Source organism: Peromyscus leucopus, chromosome 9, assembly GCF_004664715.2.
Source record: "Peromyscus leucopus breed LL Stock chromosome 9, UCI_PerLeu_2.1, whole genome shotgun sequence".
Classification (NCBI taxonomy): domain Eukaryota; kingdom Metazoa; phylum Chordata; class Mammalia; order Rodentia; family Cricetidae; genus Peromyscus; species Peromyscus leucopus.
In genome coordinates, this window is record NC_051070.1 from 114003061 (window position 1) to 114027067 (window position 24007).

Here is a 24007-nt window from a genome sequence, read left to right on the forward strand (position 1 = left end):
CTCAAACCTGAAGTAGAACATAGCAGACATCGTTGCCACAAGAGCCTGGTGTGTGTGTGTGTGTGTGTGTGTGTGTGTGTGTGTGTGTGTGTGTGTGTGTGTGTGTGTGTGTGTGTTGTGTGTGTGTGTGTGACTGTGTGTGTGTGTGTGTGTGTGTGTGTGTGTGTGTGTGTGTGTATAAGTACCTTGAGTGTATAAGTACCTAACAGAAGCAAGTTTAAATTTATAAAGGTTCACAGCAAAGGGGTAGTCTATTATGACAGGGAAGGCATGGTGGCTGCAGGTTCCATCAATGGGTAGAACTGGTGGAAGATTGGTTTATTAGTTTTCAACAAAGCAGGAAGCTGAGAGTTCAGATGGGGAAGGGATCCAGGCTCGAACTCACTCCCAGTGATTTACTCCCACCAGTCAGGATTCACCTCTTACACGGTTCTAGTCACCCAGAACAGTACCTACCAGCTGGGGCTCCAATGCCTGGGGTGGGGACATTTTACACTCCCACCATAACAGTAGGAGACCATTTGGCACAAGGGGTCAGGACAAGAGGATGATACCCTCATGGAGGGGTGCCTTAGAGTGGAAAAGCAGAGCAAGGAAGGCGCTCATGTGGCAGGCACCAAGTCAGAATCCAAGCAGAGGGAAGCACGCATTCACTGGACAGGTGGTCGGGTCGGGTGGTGCATAGGGTCAGTATGAGGAGTCAAAGACTGAACAGTAAGGAGGGTCTCCATGTAGAGAGTGGCTAGATGTGGGGTATCAGAGCCCAATGGAGAAAGGCATGTGCGCAGGATTACAGTGGATATGGTAAATTGTTTACTAGCCAGAAGGTTGATCAAGTCAGTAAGTAAATTTTAAAAATTGTAAAAGGTAATTTCTCAAGGAAAGGAAATGTAAGTATGTAAAAGAAGAAAACAAAAATAAACCCTGTCACATAGCATTGGAATTGAGAACATTTATTGTAACTTTGTGGTTTTTAATATATGTGGATAGAGAAATAAGTACATATATAAAAATTTATATTTGGCCGGGCGGTGGTGGCGCACGCCTTTAATCCCAGCACTCGGGAGGCAGAGCCAGGCGGATCGCTGTGAGTTCGAGGCCAGCCTGGTCTACCAAGTGAGCTCCAGGAAAGGCGCAAAACTACGCAGAGAAACCCTGTCTCGAAAAAAAAAAAAAAAAAAAAAAAAAAAAAAAAAAAAAAAAAATTTATATTTGTGTACCTATTATATGTGCATGTATTATCAGGCACAAAGAAAGTCTAAAAGCTTTGTGAACTCAGTCAATGGGTCTGCCAGAACTGCTTCCTTCTGAAATTACAGGGTGTGAGGAGGTTAGGAGTAACTATGTGCCTCTTATTGTACTAGGAATTACCTCCAAGTATCATCAGGTAGAGTCCCTGACTTGAAGAGACTGTAGTAAGAGAATGCTAGTTTCTTTCAACCGTTTCAGAAACTACACTTTAACTCCTATTTCAACTTAAGAGCTAAGAGGACGAGTTCTGTGATCCAGAGGAAACTAAAAGCAAAGGTCCACTCCACAGACAGTGATGTACAGAACTTGTCCTGGCCTAGTGAAAGCAGAAATATGGGCTTACCCTCAACTGTATCTACAACTTCGGGTGTCTTTTAAGATCTCCATCCTTTCTCTCAGAGTCCGAGTGTAAAATATCATTTCAACATAACAAATGCCACTTATATTAACAAACATAAAATGAAAATGAGGTGGGTATTGTGCAAAAGCCTGTAATGTTAGCAGTTGGGAGGTGAAGACAGGAAGACCAAGTGAGCTGGAGGCCAGACAGGGCTACTGGAGAATCTGTCTCAAAAAACAAAAAACAAAGCAAAGAAAGAAAAAGGAAAGCTCTATACACAAAGTACTATCAAAGGGAAAAAAATTAATGTAATCCTTAGATATTTTGCCTGAGACTATTTTTCATGGTTTAGTTTTTTTTTATTTTTAAAAAAATTTTATTTATGCTATTTATTTATTTACTTACTCATTTATTTATTTATTTATTTATTTATTCATTCATTCATACATATTTTTACATGTATGCATGTGTCTGTTCACCACATGCATGCTTGGTGTCCAGGGAGGCCAGACGAGGACATCAGATATCAGATCCCCTGGAACTGGAGCTATGGATGGTTGTGAGCCACCAGTGGGCACTAGGAATCAAACCCAAGTCCTCTGCAAGAGCAACAAATGCTCTAAACCACTGAGCCACACTGTCAGCCCCTATGGCTTGGATTTCTCTTTTTTATTTCCCTTTTCCTTCTCCCTCTTCCCCCAAGATAAAAAGATTTAATACTCTCTGAAGTTCAAAGAAAGCTTGCTTGTTTGCTTGCTTGCTTTCTTTTCTTTTCTTTTCTTTTTTTTTTTTTTTTTTTTTTTTTTTGGTTTTTTGAGACAGGGTTTCTCTGTGTAGCTTTGCGCCTTTCCTAGAACTCACGCTTGCCTCTGCCTCCAGAGTGCTGGGATTAAAGGCGTGCGCAGCCACCACTGCCCGGCTGAAAAGCATTCTAATACATCTAGGCATGATGGCACACACACACACACACACACACACACACACACACACACTCCTTGCACCTGGGAGATTGAGGCAGGAAGGCTATCCTGTCTCAACAAAACAAAATGAAAGCAACCTCACATACACATAAACAACAATGACAAAAACCCACACCACCACCACCACAACAAAACTCCACAGAAAACAAAAACCTAGTAACTGAATTCTGAGTTAATTTATACAAATTCTTCAACTTATCCCTCAATGACTCAAGTATCAAAACTATCAACAGTATGTAATCTTTATGTATCTTTTCTGTAGTATTGATTTATTTTATAGATACTCCATCTTTTTATTCAAAGTTAAAACTTAAAAATCTTAATTTTAAGCCTTATTCATATTTTATATACAGCAAAATTGAGCCTTGCCAAAGATATAGAAATAGTTCCACTACCTCAAAAAATTCCCTCATTCTCAAGGTCCCTCTCCTTGGGTTTCTGGCCCGTATTTTGCTGCCAAAGTTATGTAAAGGAAACCATCTATTAAGTAGCTTACAAAAGTCTGACATCTGTGATGAGCATACTGTCTTTGAAAGTTATTTCTGCTGCTGTACCTATCAAAGGTTCATTCACTCTATTATTGCTGAGTGGTTTTCTATGTGAATGGGAATTTGAGTTGTATCCTATTTCAGGCTCTATGAATAAAGTAACTTTTTTATTTCTTGGCTTTTTAAAAAGATTTTCATAGGCCGGTCGGTTGGTGGTGGCACACGCCTTTAATCCCAGCACTCCGGAGGCAGAGCCAGGCGGATCTTTGTGAATTCGAGGCCAGCCTGGGCTACAGAGTGAGATCCAGGAAAGGTGCAAAGCTACACAGAGAAACCCTGTCTCGAAAAACAAAGAAAAAGTAAGGTGGAGACTGATTGAGAAACACTCCATTTTAACCTCTGACCTATACACACAGAAAAAAAATTAAAAAAAAAAAAAGATTTTCATAGTATATATGTACTTTTAAATTTAATTCATTTATTTTATTTTACTTATTTTTTGAAACAGGGTTTCTCTGTAACTGCCCTGGCTGTCCTGGAACTCCCTGTATAGAGTAGGCTGGCCTCAAACTCACAGAGATCTGCCTGTCTCTGCCTCCACAGTGCTGGGATTAAAGGGTTGTTGTGCCATCACTACCCAGTTTCATATATTTTTATATATGAGTGTTTTGCCTGGGTATATATCTGTACACCAGGTACGTGCCTAGTGCCCGACGAGGTTGGAAGATGACACTGGATGCCCTGGGACTGGGGTTACCAGAAGTTCTGAGTCACTTGTGGGTGCTCGTAATCAAACCTGGGACCTCTGGAAGAGCAGCCAGTGCTCTTAACCTCTGAGCCATCTCTCTATCCTATATGTTTTGATCATATTCTTTCCCCTTCCTCAACTCCTCCCAGATTCTTCTCACCCACCCAACTTCGTGTTCTTTTCTTTGTCAAACAAACAGCCCAGAAAGATTAAAACAAAAAACAAAAAACCCAAAACAACAACAAACAAACAAAATTACCCAAACAAAACAACAACAAGAAAGCATACAAGTTGTGTTGACCATCTACTCCTGAGCATAGGCCCTGCCCCAGACTGTGGGTGATATTACCCATGAATAAAGCAAATTACGATATGCAGGTATCTGTATGCAAGTCTTTGTACAAGCTGTTGTTTCTCTATTTTTCTTTACTGAAGTTTTAATTAAAGTACAAATCTTGTGAAATTTCACCACAAAATTGAAAATTCAACTTAAAAAAACCCTCTGCTTTTTGTTACATCTCCAAAATACAACTCTCACATCAAATGAAACAAAAACTATTTATCTTAACCATTGAGTCCCCAACGTATATCTCCATTTTCCTATCTCATCAGATGCAGCTGGGATGGAACACTGGACCTTACCATTAAACTATAACCAGCATTTTCTTCTAGGTTTATTCACATTCTCCATAAATTAATAACAATTATCACAAAATAAAAAGACAAAGTAGTTAACAATTTTTTTTTATTCTTTACCTGAAAAGATCCACCTCATGAACAGTAGGTAAAATAATAGATGTGTGTGTGTCTGCCTAAAGGATTAAAAGAAAAAAAGAAAGTTAGGGGAGATAGCACTAAATTTTACAGAAACTGTTTTTCAGTTTTGTTTTTAAGACAGGGTCTAATGGTATAGGCTTGGTTGTCCTGGAACTCACAGTATAGTCCAGGCTGGCCTTGAACTCACAGATTTGTGCAGGGACTCAGGGTATGCACCACCATGCCTGGTTATCTTAAGCCAAGTATGATAAACTATGGTACATGACTATACTGTAATAGCAGCACTGAAAAGCGGAGGCAGAACTGATGCAAGTTCAAGGTCAGCCTCACTAGCAAGTTCTTGGCCAGAAAGGGCTACACAGTGAGATGCCTATTCTGTATTTTTCATGAAAGTGAATGGGTCTTACCAGTCTCCCCTAACACAAAAGATAGGAGAAAAATATGAACACCGTGGGTAAGAACCAACCCAATGGCCAGATGTGAGACCAGGTCACAACTGCAACTCAGCCTACCATTAACATCAGGATCTGCGCAACAAGCACAATCAGTTTTCCTGCTGTTCTCAAGCTTTACTCAAAGAACAAAGGGGATGGTAATAGAGTCAAACCAACTGATGAACAGAAACTGCTTTCAGAAAAATAAAAGTTCCGAATCCTTTTGACTGAGTCTTCTAAAATTAGGAGTCTGTTGGCTACCTTTTTAAGAGAAAACCTTTTCCAGAACCAAACCTCCTTTAAAAAGTATTTACAGTCCTTTTGTCCTCACAATTACAACATAAACTCTGGGTTCTCCAGGACCTACTGTGGTAGTAACAACAACAAATGCCAAGAAATGTAAAGTTTATCACCAATTAACCAGAAAAGTAGTGGGTGTTTCCGTATGTTCAGAAATGTGTAACAGGCCCTGAGCTTCACTGCGGGCACTTTGGCATCACAGTACCTGCTGAGTTAACTGAGCCATCTGAGTGGTCCCAGGCTTGTCATGACACGTGGGAATCCGGACCTTAAAGACAGAGAGAGGAACATATTACCTTCTTCTGTATGAGAAGTGCTCTATCTGGCTGCTAAAATCACACACTCAGCACATCTAAAATGCTGTAAACACCAAGTATTTCGGGTTTCAGAACTAACGATATTCATTTTTAGTTACAGCATAAATGGGGAACCAAAGTTTCCAAGTGTACAGAGATCAGCAAACTCCAAGAAGTAAATGTGCTGAAAAACAAAGTCAGAACACCAGCCTCCTAGAGCTTCCTGCTTATCTTTCCAGTCTCTGCTTCATAATATACACACACCCAAACACACCCTCTCAAGCCTGCCAAATTTGTGTATAAATCCACAGGAAACCATGGGAACTCTCAACTCAGTGCTATCAGTAATATTTTTTATGTTTGCCAAAGGGGTTGGGGGATACAAAACAAGCAAATCTAAAGGAACACCATGAAGAATAAAGCCAATGTCACAAATACTTGAATTGCAAAGAACCTGAGTACATTCTCACAAAATCTGAGGGAAAATTCAACTAAACACAAAACAGTGGGTTGGAAATATATAGCTCAGTGGTAAAGCACTTGCCTAGCACTTGTGAGGCCCTGGGTTCAATCCCTGATACACAGAGAGAAAAACAATGAAAAGAAAAAGAAAACTCACTGTAACAAAATATTCCAAGATAAACATGCTTGGCCTGATGTTAAATGGTAAAGACCATTTAGACCTGGAAACCAATGGTTTTTCTAGTTTATCTTAATTTTCAGCAATTCACACTCAATACAACTGTTCTGTTTCTGCTTACCACCCATATTGAAGAATTTAACATTCCCGTGCAAACTCTACAAGGTGCAGTGTCTGACTGGAAAGGCTTGGAATTGTATGAAGGGTTTTGTGAAGCAGGATAACCTGTGGTGTACTATAATGCCTCATAGCAGTAACAGCAGCAAAAGCAGTAGAACTACTAGATGTTATAGGATGTTAAAAACCAAAACCCATGTATGAGGTTTCTAGAGAGTTCTTCAAAGGGCAGACAAATGAGTGTTAAGTTGTTACCTTCATTACTACCCCCATGATAGGCAGATGCAACGTTTTCCCTGGCACTGGGGCAGGCCATCGGTCAACATCATTACAAGCTGAAAATGTAACAAAATATTTTCTTAATAGAAGTGAGAAATTAAAACATTTAAAATGGACACTGCAAGTTAAGACTTTTGTAACATGGGAGAAACATATTAGTAATAATAGCAGATAAAATTAAGTAAAAGTGATGAAATATTTTACTTACATTTCTTTCAGAAATACATTTTACTTACATTTCTTTCAGAAATACTATGTTTTATATATATGTATATATACGTTAATTGTTCAATGGGAGCGTGAGAGATGGCTCAACAGTTAAGAGCACTTCCTAATCTTGCAAATGACCTGAGTTTCGTTTTTGGCACTGATGTTAGGAAACTCACAACCACCTGCAACTCCATCTTCAAGAATCTGATGCCCTTTCTGCTCTCCCCTCAGGTGTGTACACACACACACACACACACACACACAAAGTGGTGTTTTGCCTTCATGTATGTCTGAGTGAGGGCATCAGATCCCCTAAAACTGGAGTTACAGACATCTGTGACCTGCACATGGATGCTGGGAACTGAACCCAGGTCCTCTGAAAGAACAGTCAGTGTTCTTAACCACTAAGCTATTTTTCCAGCCCAATAAATGTTTTTTAATTGAAAAGAAAAACCTGTTGAATGACATATAGGTTTGAGGCCAGTTTTCTTACTTATTTTTGAACTACTAAAATGCTGCACACAAAGGATTTCTGTTCAATAGTACTCCAGGAACTATCAGTTGAAAACCGTATTTCTAACTCTAATAAACATCATTTATGTTGTTACAGTACATGGGACCACATAGCACTTTCGGTATTTATAGGTAAACATGCCAGACCAAAAATTTTGTATCTCTCTCACATCATGTAAGTCTTAAATCCTCTTCTGATTCTAGACTATCAACTTCCACTTTATTAAAACGCTTTCATTAATTGGGGGGTGAAGAGATGGCTCAATTGTTGAGTGCTAACAGATCTACCAAAATACCAAAGGTTGGTTCCCAGAACCCATGTCAGGTAGCTCACAGCCACTTGTAACTCTAGCTCTAAGGGATCTGATACTTATGATCTCCAAGGGCACCTACACACACACACACACACACACACACACACACACACACACACACACACACACACACACACGGAGGAGAAGGAAGCTCACTGAGGATGACTGGCCAGTCAGCTGGGCCTAATTAGAAAGCCCCAGGTCTCAGTAAGAGACCCTATTTCAAAAATCAAGATGAACTGCTCCTGAGGAATATCACAAAAGTTTGACCACTGGTTTACACACACACACACACACACACACACACACACACACACACACACACACACACACACGCTCACAGATTGGCATGTGCACTTGCACACACATGCATCTGAACACGTAAATTTGCACACATGAACAGATACACTTGCATACAGAATACATAACTAATGTAATATTTAACTTACCTGCTTCCAAGTAAGGTTCATTTTTTTCAAAATACTCTGGTGCTATCTGTTTGAGTACGGTGTGAAAAAAATGAATATAAGGTAGTTTGCTGATCAAAACCAAGGACTGAAGAAAGAAAGGGGACAAAAGTTTTTTTAATGCCTAATGATTATAATTTAGGTTTGCCATTTAGTTTTGCATGAACAATTATTAATGAGCTAAAATTCAGCAAAAATGTATGGATTCTGAAATTAAATGGTTTTTATTGTACAAGGTTAAAAGAAAATACAAAGCCGTAACTGGGTAATGCAAAAAGTTTAATCTTATTATTATGCTTTAAGAACTAAAGGCATATCACAGATATTCCTGCTCTTAAGTAAACAAGTTCCCCCACAAACAAACTAATATAATGGACAATGTTAAAAGCCAAGCATAAATGTTAGTTTGAACCATCAACTTGAGACAATCTATAACTACCTGGGAAGAGAATATCAAGGAGTGACCTCTGTGTCAGGCTGGCCTATGTTTGTAGAGATTAACTTCAAGATGCTAAATAAGGTAGAAAGACCCACCTATTGCGGGTGAAACCATTCCCTAGACAGGGATCCTGAACTAAGAGTGACAAGAACAGGCTGAGCATGCTCTGGGTGCAATCATATGGGTGCAAGTCACCAGTGTCTCAAACTACTGCCACTGTGACCTCCCCACAAAGGTGGACTATACAGAACCCAGAGCTAGGATTAACATAAGCTACATAAGCCTGTTTGGGTCAGGGCATTGTATCACAGCAGTAGAAACAAATTAAGATACCCACCTATTGTCGACAACACAGCAACATCAAAAATTAGCCACATGAAGTGTTTCTACTAAGGAAAGAACAAACTGTGATGCTTGGCCCAAATTCCTATGACTGTTAGTTCTACTGTCCAGCTGTCCTAACCTAGCTACACACTTAAAAATTGCAACTTTGCTGGGCGGCAGCGGCAGCGGTGCACACATGCCTTTAATCCCAGCACTCGGGAAGCAGAGCCAAGCAGATCTCTGAGTTCGAGGCCAGCCTGGTCTACAGAGTGAAATCCAGAACAGGCTCCAAAGCTACACAGAGAAACCCTGTCTCAAAAAAAAAAAAAAAATGCAACTTCTAGTATAACTTTAGATACAAATTACACTGATTTTAAGTGTAGTTCTTTTTCCTTCAAAGATGCGACATTTTTTTTAAGATTTTATTTTTATTTATGTGTGTATGTGTGGGTGTCCACAAAGACCAGAAGAGGGCTTCAGATCTCCTGGAGTTGGAACTATAGGTAGTTGTAAGCTGTCCAGTGTGGGCGCTGGGAAGTGAACTGGCGTCCTCTGCAACAGCAGTAAATACTCCTAACAGCTGAGCCATCTCCAGGCTCCAAATTACTTTCTACCTTTCTATCTAGCATCAATTGATGGGCACTGAACATCCTGATGACAGATGGAGAATGTATGTCCTAATAGCTCACGTTAGGCAGGACTGATTCATTTTCCTTTAATTTATGAAAAAGACTGTCATGTAGGTTGGAAGCAATATGGCAAAGGTGCTGCTAATTTTACTTATTGACTCATCAAAAAAAGAAAAAAAACAAAAACACAAAAACCTGTAGGTTTTCCTGGGTTGTAAGATCATTACCACTTGTTTATTTTCTCCCTTATTCTTCAATGTCAAAATGCAGGAGAACTCTCCCATGTATTAACTGAAACACTACAGATTATCAGAAGTCTAGTACAGAGACAGCGACAATACAACAGTTAAAAATTACAAAACATGGGCTGGAGAGATGGCTCAGAGGTTAAGAGCACTGGCTGTTCTTCCAGAGGTCCTGAGTTCAATTCCTAGCAACCACATGGTGACTCACAGCCATCTATAATGAGATCTGGTGCCCTCTTCTGGCATGCAGTCAGAATACTGTATACACACTAAGTAAATTAAAAAAAAAAAAAAAAACTAAAAAAACATAGTGGCACACCCCTTTAATCTCAGCACCCAGGAGGCAGAGGCAGGTGGATTTCTATGAGTACAATGAGGCCAATCAGGTCTAATAGCAAGGTCTAATAGAACAACCAGTGTATACATACAGAGTATGTGTGTATATATACATATATATCAGACTCTGTCTAAAAAAATAAATAAATAAGATGAGGCAGGTGCCTATAATTAAAAAAGCACAGGTAAAACATAAAAACCTTAGACATTATTAAGTCTAAATATTCCTACTTTAGGGTGTGGGGAATTGAGGCAAGGTCTCATGTAGCCCAGGTTGGCCTCAAATTCCTGCTTCTTCTATCTCCACCTCCCAAGTGTTCAGACCATGGGCAGATACCATCAAGTCCAGTCTTCACTTTTCTAATCACAACATAAAAAATATTAATAGTTCATATAAAAATTACCTTCTGAAAGTAGCCTCTTTTAAGAGTTTTATCTCGAACTTGTCGAAAATACACATATCCATAAAAATATGCAGGATCTTTCTATGAAAGAAGAAATAAAAACTGTATGTGTGTATGTACGTATGTATATACGTATATATAGATATCCTTTAACAGTACCACTGGACTTCCTTAATAACCCAAGTCAGTATGTGAGCAACACACAAAAGCTAGTCATACATCCCTATCAACAAACAAAACTCAGGAGAATGAAGAACCTGTCAACTTGCCCAAAGATTAAAACTGTAGCCTAAGAACTAGAGACAGGATTTTCTCTAGGAACCCGTTAGCTTATGTTCTTTATTCACATCTAAACTAGCAAACTATAATCAGAAAACCATCAATTTCAGTATTTTCCCCAATGCTACATTGTCTCTTCAATTTTGCAGTAAATACCTATAGTTATAATAAAGTCTGAGGCACTGGCACAGGGAAGACTCCGCAAGCATGACGGTATTTACTGTATAATGTCATGCCACCTGCACATCTCAATAGATCCCAACAAGCAAAGCTCCTCACCCTGCTAGTCGATTTTTATAACTGACAATGGCATCATTTCCAGAATAGTAACTTCACAGTAATTCCACTCACATACTGAATCCTTATCATTTAGTCTCTCTTTGAGAAACCCAGACAGATAATAGAGTAGCCCCCCCAAAAGCAAACAATAATGAAATGTTGTCAAAGGTGACTGAATATACTAGCTCTACTACAGCAACAAGTTATATCGTTTCCTCTCACATGGAAATTTTTCCAACCTTTAAGTAAACTGGTAAATCTTTGTCAAATTGATCGAGGAGACAGTGCAGGGACACCCTTCTCCCAGAAGACTGCCGGAATCTAAAACAAAACTGGGTGTCTCCAAGACAACCTAATGAAAACAAAGGGGAGAGCCAGTCAGGATGGCTTTGGGTGACATTTATCCAGTCTAATCAATATTAGAGTGAAAGGACTTCACAAATAATGTAAACACAGTTCTTCATGTTTAAGAGAAGAAGAAAAGACAGCTTAAAATTTCTAAGATTTAGGCCGGGCGTTGGTGGCGCACACCTTTAATCCCAGCACTCAGGAGGCAGAGCCAGGTGGATCTCTGTGAGTTCAAGGCTAGCCTGGGCTACCAAGTGAGTTCCAGGAAAGGCGCAAAGCTACACAGAGAAACCCTGTCTCGAAAAACCAAAAAAAAAAAAAAATTTCTAAGATTTAGCCAGGAGTAGCAGTGCACACCTTTAATCCTGGTACTTGGGAGGCAGAGGCAGGTGGGTCTCTGGAAGCTGAGGCTGGTCTACAGAGTGACCTCTAGACCATCAAGAGCTACAGAATAAGACCATGTCTCAAAAACACAAACAAAATAAAGACTTGCTCAAGGACACCTTGCTAGGACATCTTAATTCCTAAGTATTTCTGCACTCTTTCCTTTTCGATTTTGAGACAAGGTCTCACTATGTGGATGTCCTGAACTCTGTGTAGAAAAGGCTAGTTTTGAACTCAGCAATCTGCCTGCCTTGACCTCCCAAGTGCTGGGATTAAAAGCATGTGCCACCATATCCATGTATACAAAAGTTTTTAAAAATCTTTCTGAGCTAGGGTCTCATGTAGCTCAGGCTGACCTCACCTTGCTATGCAGCACCCTTGAAGTCCTGGTCCTCCTGCCCCCAGCTCCCTAGTGCCGTGGTTACAGTTAGGCCATCATGCCAATTCTATGTAGTACAGGGCAGTGAACACAGGGACTCTCGCATGCTAGATAAACACTGCATCCCACTAAACCACAGCCCCCGTTTCCAAATACAGAAACTCTTAAAAGTAGACAAAGCTGTAGTGTTTTGGGATACATGACCCAGTGATGAAAAAATAAGAAGGAAAATATGAAGCCTTTATTCTAACAATCAGTGGCTACATGTGGAGGAAGGAGCCGAGGAGTCACAAGAGGTTTGAGGAGGTTCTAGCGAAGTTATATTAATTGGTCCTGTATGTTTTACATTTCATAATGGGAAGCTCCTTTAAAAATGCGTAATATGCAAGATTCAGTAAGAGTCCAAGTAATCAACTTATTATCTTAATCATGTGATTAACAATTAATTTTCAACTTTAATCATTTTAGCAAGCCTCTTAAAATGCAAATTTTAATTAAACTTGTCAGGCAATAATTACTTTAAAAAACCATTAAACTCTAAAATTTAGCTCATTAACACCCACGCCAGCAGGTGAAATGGCTAACCCAGTGCAATGACTCGGCAGGTGAAAGCCTTTATCCTCAAGCCTGATGAACACAGCGGTCAGTCCCCAGAACCCACAGATGAAGTCGAGAACTGAGCCCTGACAACTGTCCTCTGGCCTCCACCAATGCATGCCAGCACAGTGGCACATGTGCACCAACGTGTATATGTGCACACATACGCACAGAGCACAGTAGTAATCACTTAGATTTTTCCCAATATGTTAGAATATAATAATGCTCAATATTTTTACCATTACATATGTAACTACTTTTTTATTTTTCTTATATGACATTCTAAATAGGAAACATAAATGTCACAGTTGTTCAATCTTTTCAAAAGCCAGATTAGGTAAGAGAATCTAAGTTCTATTCTCAGCACCCACATGGTAGCTCACAAATGTCTATAACTCCAGTTCTAAGAGATCTGACACCTTCATATAAAAATACATGCAGGCAAACACCAATGCACATAAAATAAAAAATAAATAAAATTTAAAAAGCATAGAAGTGTAGAAGTGTATAAGTACAAAAGTGTAGAAGTGTATTAGTGTAGCCTCTACACTAACACCAGTCCATAACCTGCTACTGACACATGACCAAATAAATATGTAAGTTGAATACACTTAAAAGCTTTTCTAGCAGTCTGATACTAGTGTGGCAAATTTATAGTTATATTTTGTTTTACTGATATTTTTAAATTTCCCTTTTCTGACATTTTGTTTAGCTTGCATTTTACAAAAGACATTTTTAAAAAAAGGCCCTTCAACACAGATAATATAAGCCGTATATTACAGTGTCCTTGCTGCTAAACACAAATACTGTCTGCAAGCCAAGTCTACCCACAATGAGGACTGTCGTCCTTCAATTCATCACTACTTAAAATTCTCTCTGAGACTGTTTTTCCTTTGACATGCATATGGCGATTGCTGTCCTTGAGTATTCAACATGGCTGCATTCGGATGGTGATACTGGTAAACAATGAGGAAAGTCTGGCATGTGTAGCTGAGGGCAAGCACACTTTAAACTCCTACTCAGATAAAATGCACTCCAAAGGCAAGAACAAGTCTTTTTGTTGTTTGTTTTATAAAATCATGAAGATGTAAAGTGTACATGAAGGGAATGTTGTAGGACTGGCAAACTAATTCACTATGAATTGTAAAAAGCATTTTTTTTTCCTGTGTAGTTTTCATACAGTCTAAAATGCTATTCTACTTTTTTTTTTTTTGGAGCGGAGTGGGGTGGGGCGGGGGGGTGGTATATCATGGAAAGGAAATCTTGATTTATGACTCTTTCCTAAAATCTGCTCTGCTGTGCCAAGACTTCCTTCCACAGCAATAAAAACTATTTTGGAAATTTTAAATCAACCTCAAAGTTGGCACAGTAATTATAACTTCCATTTGCAAGACACAGAGGAAAAACAGTGATTCGGATAACCACCATGGGCTCTAGGATCTGAGATGCTCTCTAGAGCATGCTCGTTAGGCTATCAAGATGCTGTTTTCAGTATCATTTTCCCAATTTCACTTACATGTTCCTACCATGCTTTGAGTAAAATAAACCATAATTCATTTGATGGGCAGCTTATTAAAAAGACATTTAAAAAATCTGTAGGTCATTCATATGCCTAAACTACTAGAATTTTATTTACATAGATTTACACTTTAGTTTAAACTTACAAAAAGAAAAAAATGATCCATACAGATACTATTAAATAAGTTATCAAAAAGGCTATCAAGTGTCAGATATAGTGGCAAACATCTTTAGTCCCATCACTGAGGAGGCAGAGACAGGTGGATCTCTGTGAGTTCAGGCCAGCTTGGTCTACATAGAGAGTTCCATGGCAGCCAGAGCTATATAGTGAAAACCTGTTCCTCCCACACACACAAAAATAAATAAATAAATAAATAAAAAATAAGGCTATCAAGTAGCTCAGTGGTAGAGTTCTTGCCTGGCATGCACAAGGTACTAGGTTCAATTTCCAGTACTACAAATAAATAAAATAAAATTTTAAAGGCTGTCAAAATACCATGAAATTAACTTTTTTTAGCCTTGATGTTTGGAGGAGAAAGGAAGTTTTTCCTCTAGTTTCTGGGGTTCAGTGGCTAGGATCTGTACATTAAATTGAACAATAAAATATTAACAATAGAAAATATTTAGTTGCACATGTTGATAAGCCTTTAATCCTAGCACTTAGGAGAGGCCAAGGCAGGTGAACCTCTGTTTGAGGTCAGCCTGGTCTACAAAGAGAATTCCAGGACAGCCAAGGCTACACAGAGACTCTGTCTCGAAAAACTGGTGTGTGAGGGGGAGGATAGAATAGACTTACTTTCACATGTTTATGAAAACCATACAGAAAAAGTCGACACCCCAAAGGAAGTTAGATCTGGGAGCTTACATACAATTTTAGCAGAGATGAAATTCCAGATTCATTAAAAAGGTTGGCCTTTTAGAAGTAATAAACTGTGGGAAGGTAAACATATATATGAAAAACTATAGGAGTTAAAGATTATTTAGCAAAGTTTGTTTATGATGATTCAAGTACATGCCATCTCCAGCAGGAGGTAACAATCTTGGGCCAGTAAAATGGCTCAGAGAGTAAAGGCACTTGCTGCACAAGCCGAGAAACCTGAGACTGACCTGTGGAACCCACTTAAAATGGTAGGAGAGAATGAATTCTATGAAGTTGCCCTCTGACCATGCCCACCATGGTATGTGCAACTACACACATCTCTCTCTCTCTCTCTCTCTCTCTCTCTCTCTCTCTCTCTCTCTCTCTCTCTCACTCACTCTCTCTCTCTCTCTCTCTCTCTCTCTCTCTCTCTCACACACACACACACACACACACACAGAGAGAGAGAGAGAGAGAGAGAGAGAGAGAGAGAGAAGAGACCTATGACAGCCAGTTATAGATTGATGGGATATTACACAGTCAACTGGGATTCCAATCACACAAAGTCAATTCATCCTGCAAGCCACAAATTTTAGCTCACTTTGAATGCTAGAAATCCAAACCAACACTCACTACATTCAGCACTGTATATGTAGACTTCATAAGAAAAATGTTAAATGAAATAAGGATAGAGTCAGACAACTTCTCTGTCACAGTATCATTATGGACGAAAACCAGTTCTAATCAGTTCAGATCAGGACAAAAGACCTACTAGACTTGACCCACAGCAGTATCCATTTTACTAAGAAACTGGTTTTCTTTCACGTCTCTGACCAAGGCAGAGCTCCACATATATCGGAGAAAAAACAAAACTGCAACCATTTATGCATAAAGAAAATTAATAGTAATCTTTCAAATCTCCCAAATCAAATTAATTGGCCTGAACTGTCAGGACATTAGAAATAACACAAAAGAAAAAGCAAACTGGAGTAACTCTGCCTTAAGGGTTTTGTGTGTGGCCTGAGGAACTGAATGTTCTGGCTACTTTAAGTTTATGAAGCTGTTTTAAAAGTAAAACACAGAGGTAGCCTGAGAGATGTCAATGATCAGGACCACACAAGCACAGCTCATAGGAACCAGAGAAAGCAAGCTTAATGGTTCTATAAACTAAGCACTATTTCAAGAGCTTTACATGAAGCAGCAACTCATATAAACAACTGCAAATAATTGATGAGAGCAATTTCATAACTATATTCTTGCTGGTTTGTGAATTTTTAGAATATCTGGAGCTAGAGATATGGCTCAGTGGTTAAGAGTGCTTACTGCTCTTTCAGAGGACCAGACTGGCTCATAACTGCCTCTAACTCCAGCTCCAGGGGATCTGCTGACCTCTTTTGGCCTCTGAGAGCACTGCACTCATGTGCACAAACCCATGTTCAGCTACACAACATTAAAAAAAAATTTTTTTTACTGCCTTTGCACAGTTCCAGGCAAATTCCTAAGTTCTGAACTGAAAATAAACTATACACTTTAAGTTACCAAATATACTATCCTATCTTTATTTTAGAATTTATTGCTCTTCATGTTTTATCTCATCATGCTTTAACAGTTACTTTAAGAGCTGAAAAAAGTGAAATCAACAATGTATCATTAAACAAAAACTCAAAATCATTGATGTGTTGAGCTAAAACTGAGTGTGCATTCCAATGTGCCATATTGGCTACTTGTCATATATGAAGACTATACCCATATTAGTACAAGATTCAAGAGAAACATTATATGATAAATAGTCACCTGAATTTGAGTCTGGAAAGGACAAATAGCAAATATTGGTTTTCTGAAAAAGAAAAGAGCTATCAATGCTGGCATATACACACTCCAATAAAAGCAAGCAAAATATAACAGTAGACTCTACAGGGAAACATATTCACTTACTTCTTTATCAGTAAGTTTGGAATGTTGAGGATAAATTACCTGGAAGAAAAAGGTTAAACTGTGTTAGCATACAATGGGTACTTCCAAAATTCTAGCAGGATGTCGCCAAAAAGTTCTTAAGAAATCACAGCTGATGCTGGGATGTCATCTATAGTCACAGCTCCTTGTGAAGCTGGGTAAAGAGGATACCTTGAGCCTGCTAGTTCCAGGACAGCCCAGAAAACATGGTCAGACTGTCTCAAACAGAAATAAATATTTTAGTAACAAAATAAGAAAGAAAGTAAAACATATATTAGCCTAAAAATTCTATCAAAATCATCTCTAAGACTGGTGAAATCTAAACTCATTCTTTCTGTTTGAAATTTAAATGGAAAGAAAACATAATCCACATTTCAACTCATACCTGTTCAAGAAATACTTTTCAGTTGATTCCATAAGTACTATATATCAAATACTTAAGAGAAAAATGACAAGGAAAAAAATACCTGAAATTTAAAAAGTCTCTACCATAAAGCCTATCCTAATCACATACCCCTCACTCCCTTAAATACCCATGAAGTATTTTCCTAGTTTAGTACTGCAATGGCTATACAAGTCCACGCCAGAACCAGCAACAGTCAACAGAAGACTCTAGAGCATTCATCCTGCAGATCAACCACTTCCATGAGTGACTAAAAAGCAGGTTCTAGCACGGTGTGGTGGCACAAGCTTATAATCTCAACATGCATGAAGCTAAAGCAGGGTTTGAGACTAGCCTGGGCTGCATAGTAAGTTTCAGGGCAGGCTGGGCTACAGCACAACTCAGTCTCACAAAAGTTCTTATTTACTACTGTCTTTAAACTTAGACATTTCTAGCCAGAGTAGACACTTAAAAAACAAAACAAAACAACAGCTTTGCTCCACCAGAGGATACACTCTCAAATCAGTTCTATTAAACCAGTAGTATTTAATATATAATTTTTATATCTACTCAAGTCTCCCTTTCTTCATGTTCAAATTATTTCACTTGCAATTTTTAAAGCAGAAATAACACCTAAAAACCATTACTACTATGTTCTATTTAAGTCATGGTTTAGGTAAATCTCAATACAAGCTGGGGGAATTGGTATATGCCTGGAATCTCAGTGCTTGAAAAGCCCAGGAAGGAAGATTTTAAGGTCATCCTGGACTATATATAGATTCCAAGCCAACCTGGACAACACAGTGAGACTCTCAGAAAACAAAATAATCTGATTATAGCTAAATTAATCTAGAGTTTGCTGGGCCCAATCATGTTGGCAAATTTAGTGGCCTATAACAACTTATCTTCAACAACTCTACAATCAGTTTTATGGGACTATCCTTTCAATGTTTATTTAGTGTACACACACACACACACACACACACACACACACACACACAAATAAAAGTGTTTTAAAAATTAAAGTACAGGAGAACATCATGGGTTAATTAGAGTCTTCTGAGTTACAACTAAAGGAGTGTAATTACATGACAAGACAGAAATAAGGACTAAGTGTGACAACAAAAACATTTCTCAGAAAAAATATTCAGATATATCCATATAAACATATATATATATGAACTCCCTCATTTTATTTACTACTGTCTTTACACAGAATGTGTGTGTGTGTGTGAGAGAGAGAGAGAGAGAAAGAGAGAGAGATGTATATTACATCCCTAGCCAAAAAGTGGTTTTAAATGAACTACCTCTACAGAAGGAGGTGTATTTGCTATGACCCTACCCACCTGAAGACTGTGGTCTCAGAAGAGAGATAATTAAGAATATGAGTTACTGGTGGTATCATATGTACACACATGTAAATTAAAAACAGGGCTGCAGCTGTAACTAAGTAAGTGGTATAGTCTTGCCTATCATGTTATCATGTGAAACATTCTAGATTGAATCCCTAGTAGCATCAAACAAACAACAATAAAAAAATCAATAACTAATAAGCACCTGAAGATACTCAACATCATTGTTAGGAAAATGCAAATAAAAACAAAATAAAAGACCACTCCTACCCATTTGGATATTCAAAAGAACGGATGATAAGAGCGAACAGGATCAGGAAAAACTGAAACCAGTTTATGTTGCTGGTAGAAACATTTTGGTAGGTTTTGGTCTTTGTTTTTTAAGCTGTACCACATACTGTGGTGGTTTGAAAGAAAGTGGTCCTCAAAGGGCATGGCACTATAAGGAGGTGTGGCCTTGATGGAGGAAGTGTATCACTGTGGAGGCAGGCTTTGAGTCTCATATACACTCAAGCCATGTCCAGTGAGACAGACCTGCAAGTCAAAATGTAGGACACTTGGCTACTTCTCCAGCACCATGTCTACCTGCACACCAGCACGTCGTACCATGATGATAATGGACTGAACCTCTGAAAATGTAAGCCACCCCAATTAATTGTTTTTCCTTTATAAGAGTTGCTGTGGTCAGGATGTCTCATCACAGCAATAGAAACCCTAACAAAGACATAATACCATATATAGCCAACCAAGTTCACCTCTATGAACATAACCAAGAGCAGGGAAAAAATATGTTCACATGAAAACTAGTACAGGAGTATTCTGTGCAGCATTCACAATAGTCACAACATAGAAATAATTTCTATCAAATGATGAATAGATAAACAAAATGTGGTATAGCCAAGCACATAGTCTACTCTTCAGCAATAAAAGAAATGCTGACATGTCCAACCTTAAGCAGCTTTTCTCACCCCAGGAAAAGCAATGAACACAGCACGCCACCAAATGATAAACTACTTAAAACATTTAGAGATACTTTTTTTTGTAACTTGGTCTCACAGTTCTCAAGTATGACCTTTGTAGATAACAAGGCTACACTGCATTATCAAAAGGCTGAACACACCTGACAGATGAAACCTGAAAACATGCAAAGTGAAAACAGAAAAGGCCATGTGTGTGATTTCATTTATGTAAAATATATGCAAGAAGCAAATCCATAGTCACACATAGATTTGTGGTTGCCAAAGGCTGGAAAAAAGGTGTTGGTTTTCTTTTAGAAGTGATGACAATGTTCTACAACTGCATTAGTGGTGCTAGCTGTATGATTTAGGAAAACACTAAAACCACTGAACTGTGATTTTAAATGGGTAGATTTTACAATATGCAAATATCTGAGCTAAAACAAGCACAACCCCTAACAGTCTGTGCCTGGGCACAGCTAATAATTCACCTTAAAATCATAACGTGGAAATTATAGTCTTTCTCCCAGTGACCTCAAGATTCTCTGTCTTCTAGAATAATCATCATCAAACATTTTCCTTTCAAAGAAAAAAAATCAGGTATTTTTTGTTTGTTTTGAGATAGAGTCTCATGTGTAGCCCTGGCTGGCTGGAAACTCACTGTGCTGTGTCAGCAGACTGGGCTAGCCTTGAACTCACTGAGATCACCTGCCTCTGTGGGAGATGAGGACTAAAGGGGCACACCACCATCCTCACCTAGCTATTCATATCTTTAAGCTGAATTACACTGTATCACACCCTTCTATTTAACTGATGATCATAACATATCAGTATAAAATCTATTCACTAATCTGAAATATGCTTGGATTTGCCTGAGACTTCCTTTGGCCATGTTTAAGAACTGTTTAACTATTTTGACTTTGCATATTTTTATCCAAGTGATTTTTTTCTTTTCCTCTTTTCTACAGTTTTTCTTAAATGAATATACACATCATTTTTATTATGTGAGGTAAAAATTTTAATTTTCTAAGTTTTAAGATTCAAAATAAATATCTTCCATTGGAAAGTTTTCACTTAGTCTCTAGAAAACTCAACTGCATGCTCTTATTCAACTCTTTTATTACATAATAATGAAGAGTTAAATAATAATTACCCCACCACCACCTCACAGACAGACACCTCACAGACAACAGGGCACGGGAGCCTGTGTCTGTGGTCCTGGTATTCAGGGGACAGAAACAAGAGGATCACCTGAGCTCAGGTTTGTGACATCAACCTCAGCAACACAGCAAGAACTCAACTGCTTGCAGGGGATGAGGGGTTGCTCACAGGTTTGGATAAAGGGTTATGGAGCCCAAGCAGACTTCAAACCCAGTAGGTAGCTGAGGGTAATCCTCAACTCCTAATCCTCCTGCCTTCACCTCAGTGCTGGGACAACAGACACACACCACTATGCTTGGTACGAGAATATCCATCTCTTTAAATAAGATACCTAAACAGGGATAAAGTGATAACTCAGTGGTTAATTGAACTTGCTGCTCTTCCAGGGGACCCAAGATTGGTTTCCAGAATCCATGTCAGGTGTCTCACAATCATGTGTAACCCTAGTTCTAGGAGGATCTGATGCCTCTACCCTCTGAGGGCACCTGCATTCTTGTGCATATACCTACACATACACATAATAAAAATCAAAATGAAAAAGGTACTTGACAGTATCTGCTGTGTGCATATGGTTTGTATGTACCCATATAACGTTCCTGTGCAGGAAGTTTGGTCCCTGTGTGATGCTGAGGCAGTGGTCTAGAAGGGAATGACGATGGTCTCAAGATTGGTTCCTATGACAGGGCTGCTAAAAATTTATTTTTAAATTTTAAGAAGTAACCAGGACTCTTCCTGCCCCCATGGTCTCCTGCTTTCTTTCTCACCATGTGATTCTCCTTTTTTATGTTCTTACCGTAATGCCACCCCCTAATGTAATGGAGCCATGAGACCCTCGCTAGCGGATGTTACGGCCATGCTACTGGATGTCTAAGGCTGAGACTAAATAATCTTCTTTCCTTTTTATATCACCCAGTATCCAGTATTTTGTTATCATTACAGAAAACGTACTAATACAGAATTTTCTGCACATGATAGGAAATAGACAAGCCAACTATTATGGCCTCTCCAAACAGCCTCAATGTTCCTGTTATAATAGGTACCAACAAAACTTTAATAACACTGTCCTCAAAATTGAGCCTATAGTACTTAATGGGACTCTTATGAATTGATTAAATGAGAAATCTAAAGCTCTAAAGAGTTACAATTCATTCTACTTTATTTTTTTAAGTTTTAAAATTTCAAAGCATTTAGATTTCAGATTTCCAGGTTAGAAGTGCTCAGCATGTTTTATTTAATATTATTGTATAAAGGGAGATACTTTGGGGAAGGCAAATTATCATTGTGAATAAATTAGGAATCTCATTTTAAGTTATTACTGGCATTTCACAGGTCTGCCAGGTATATTTCTATGAGTAGCTTCATTTTTCACTCAGGATAGCTTGCATATTAGAGAAAATCTAACTTTTAGAGTCAGAAGGAATCAAAATCCTCACTTATTAAACTTTTATGATTTGGGATAAGCTGGTTACATTTGTTTCCCTACTTAAAAAAAAAAAAAGATTTAAAAAAAAAAAATCAATGCTACCCAAAACACATGGTTAATTCTCACACATCACTCTGAAGGTTTTCCAATACCAATCTACCCCACAGAGCAACAGTGTATGTACTACTGTCCTCCCATAAACAGCAATGTGTGGCTCAAACTCACGTGCTGTTTTGTTGTTGTTGCTCACTGTGGGGCTGGGGGAGGGGGCAATGTTCTCCCTGTGTAGCCTTGACCAGCCTGGAACTCACCTGTAGGTCAGGCTGGCTATGGCCACCCTTCTGCCTCAGGTCTGCCTACAGGTCTGCAGCACCACAACCTGCATAGACTAGGTTCCTCCATGCTGTCTTTTCGAAGTGATTTAAAGTGGCTCAAATTCTGCATTTTGTTTTGTTTTGTAAAAAGGTTGATGTCCCTGCATGTCCCTTCAACTGTTCTGTGTAGATAGATTATTCATTTGGATCGAATTCTGATTGGAGTTATACATGCATCTGATCTCATCTTTTGTCACACGACTAAGTGTTGATTCTGAATTTTTAAGAAACAAATATAGCCTTTCTGGCATAGTAGAAGAGCCACTGGTCTTTCGATCCTGAATCTGAGACCAATAATAAAGGTGGGCTCCAGGATCTTACTGCTCTAATCTGTCTGATCTTTAATCTGTCTTTTGAGCCTCTCTAGTTGTAGTTTACAGATAGAGGGCTGGAGCACTTTGAAGTCACTTCCAACACAAGTCATCCTAACTACTCCTCCTGTCCATGTCTAATATACGTGCAGCTTTGAAAAAAGCGAAATAGTTCAATTATTTTCTTATATTAGTTACTGCCTTGTGTTCATTTTAAAAAGTAAGAGTAAGGCAAAATACTCTGTATTTCTCCCCCAGTTAAAAAATAAAACAAAACAAAACAAAAGGCTGGGCATGGTGTACTCAGGAGGCAGCAGTACACAGATCTCTGAGTTTGAAGCCAGCATGGTCTGCACAGGGAGACCCTGTCTAAGAACAAGGACAAGTGAGATGGCTCAGCTGTTTAGGGAAAAGGAAGTTGGGGCTGCCAAGCGTGAAGACCTGCGTTTGACCCCCAGGCCCCACATGGTGAAAGGAGAGAAGCGACTCTTGTTCCTGCCTGTGCTCTATCATCCATGCGCGCGCGCGCGCGCACGCGCGCGCACACACACACACACACAAATAAATAAAGGTTTTTTTTTTTTTTTTTCAGACAAGCAAAACAAAATTGCTTTGTCTCAAACATGGTAGCATGTGCCTGCTAATCCCAGCACTGGGAGATGGAGGGGCAGGGAGGTTAAGGGGCAAAGGGCATAAACTGAGACAGGAAGACTGCTGTGAGTTCAAGGCCAGCCTGGGGTACAAGTATTCCAGGGTTAGAGTGAGATCCAGTCTCAAACAAAACAAAAATCATTTTGCATCTTATCACGTTCATCTTTCTTTGGATCTTTTACGAAGGAATCTTCCCAATTCTAACCCTTACTTTCTAAAAGCAGTGATCCTTAATCTGCACACAAATTCAAACAGAAGATTCATGGATTC

At 38.9% G+C, this 24007-nt stretch overlaps 1 protein-coding gene across 3 annotated transcripts in view; it reads right to left on the reverse strand.

Moving 5' to 3' along the window:
- The window catches only part of Dennd6a (DENN domain containing 6A), a 50135-nt gene that overhangs the window by 23777 nt on the left and 2351 nt on the right, over positions 1–24007 (reverse strand). For all 3 annotated transcript variants that reach the window (XM_028882425.1, XM_028882427.1, XM_028882426.2), the window contains exons 2-9: positions 17110–17148; positions 16969–17011; positions 11329–11441; positions 10532–10612; positions 8137–8242; positions 6627–6706; positions 5524–5586; positions 4564–4619 (exon numbers count right to left, since the gene is read on the reverse strand). In XM_028882425.1, the coding sequence (XP_028738258.1) occupies positions 4564–4619; positions 5524–5586; positions 6627–6706; positions 8137–8242; positions 10532–10612; positions 11329–11441; positions 16969–17011; positions 17110–17148 (581 nt within the window). The remainder of the gene's footprint in view (positions 1–4563; positions 4620–5523; positions 5587–6626; positions 6707–8136; positions 8243–10531; positions 10613–11328; positions 11442–16968; positions 17012–17109; positions 17149–24007) is intronic.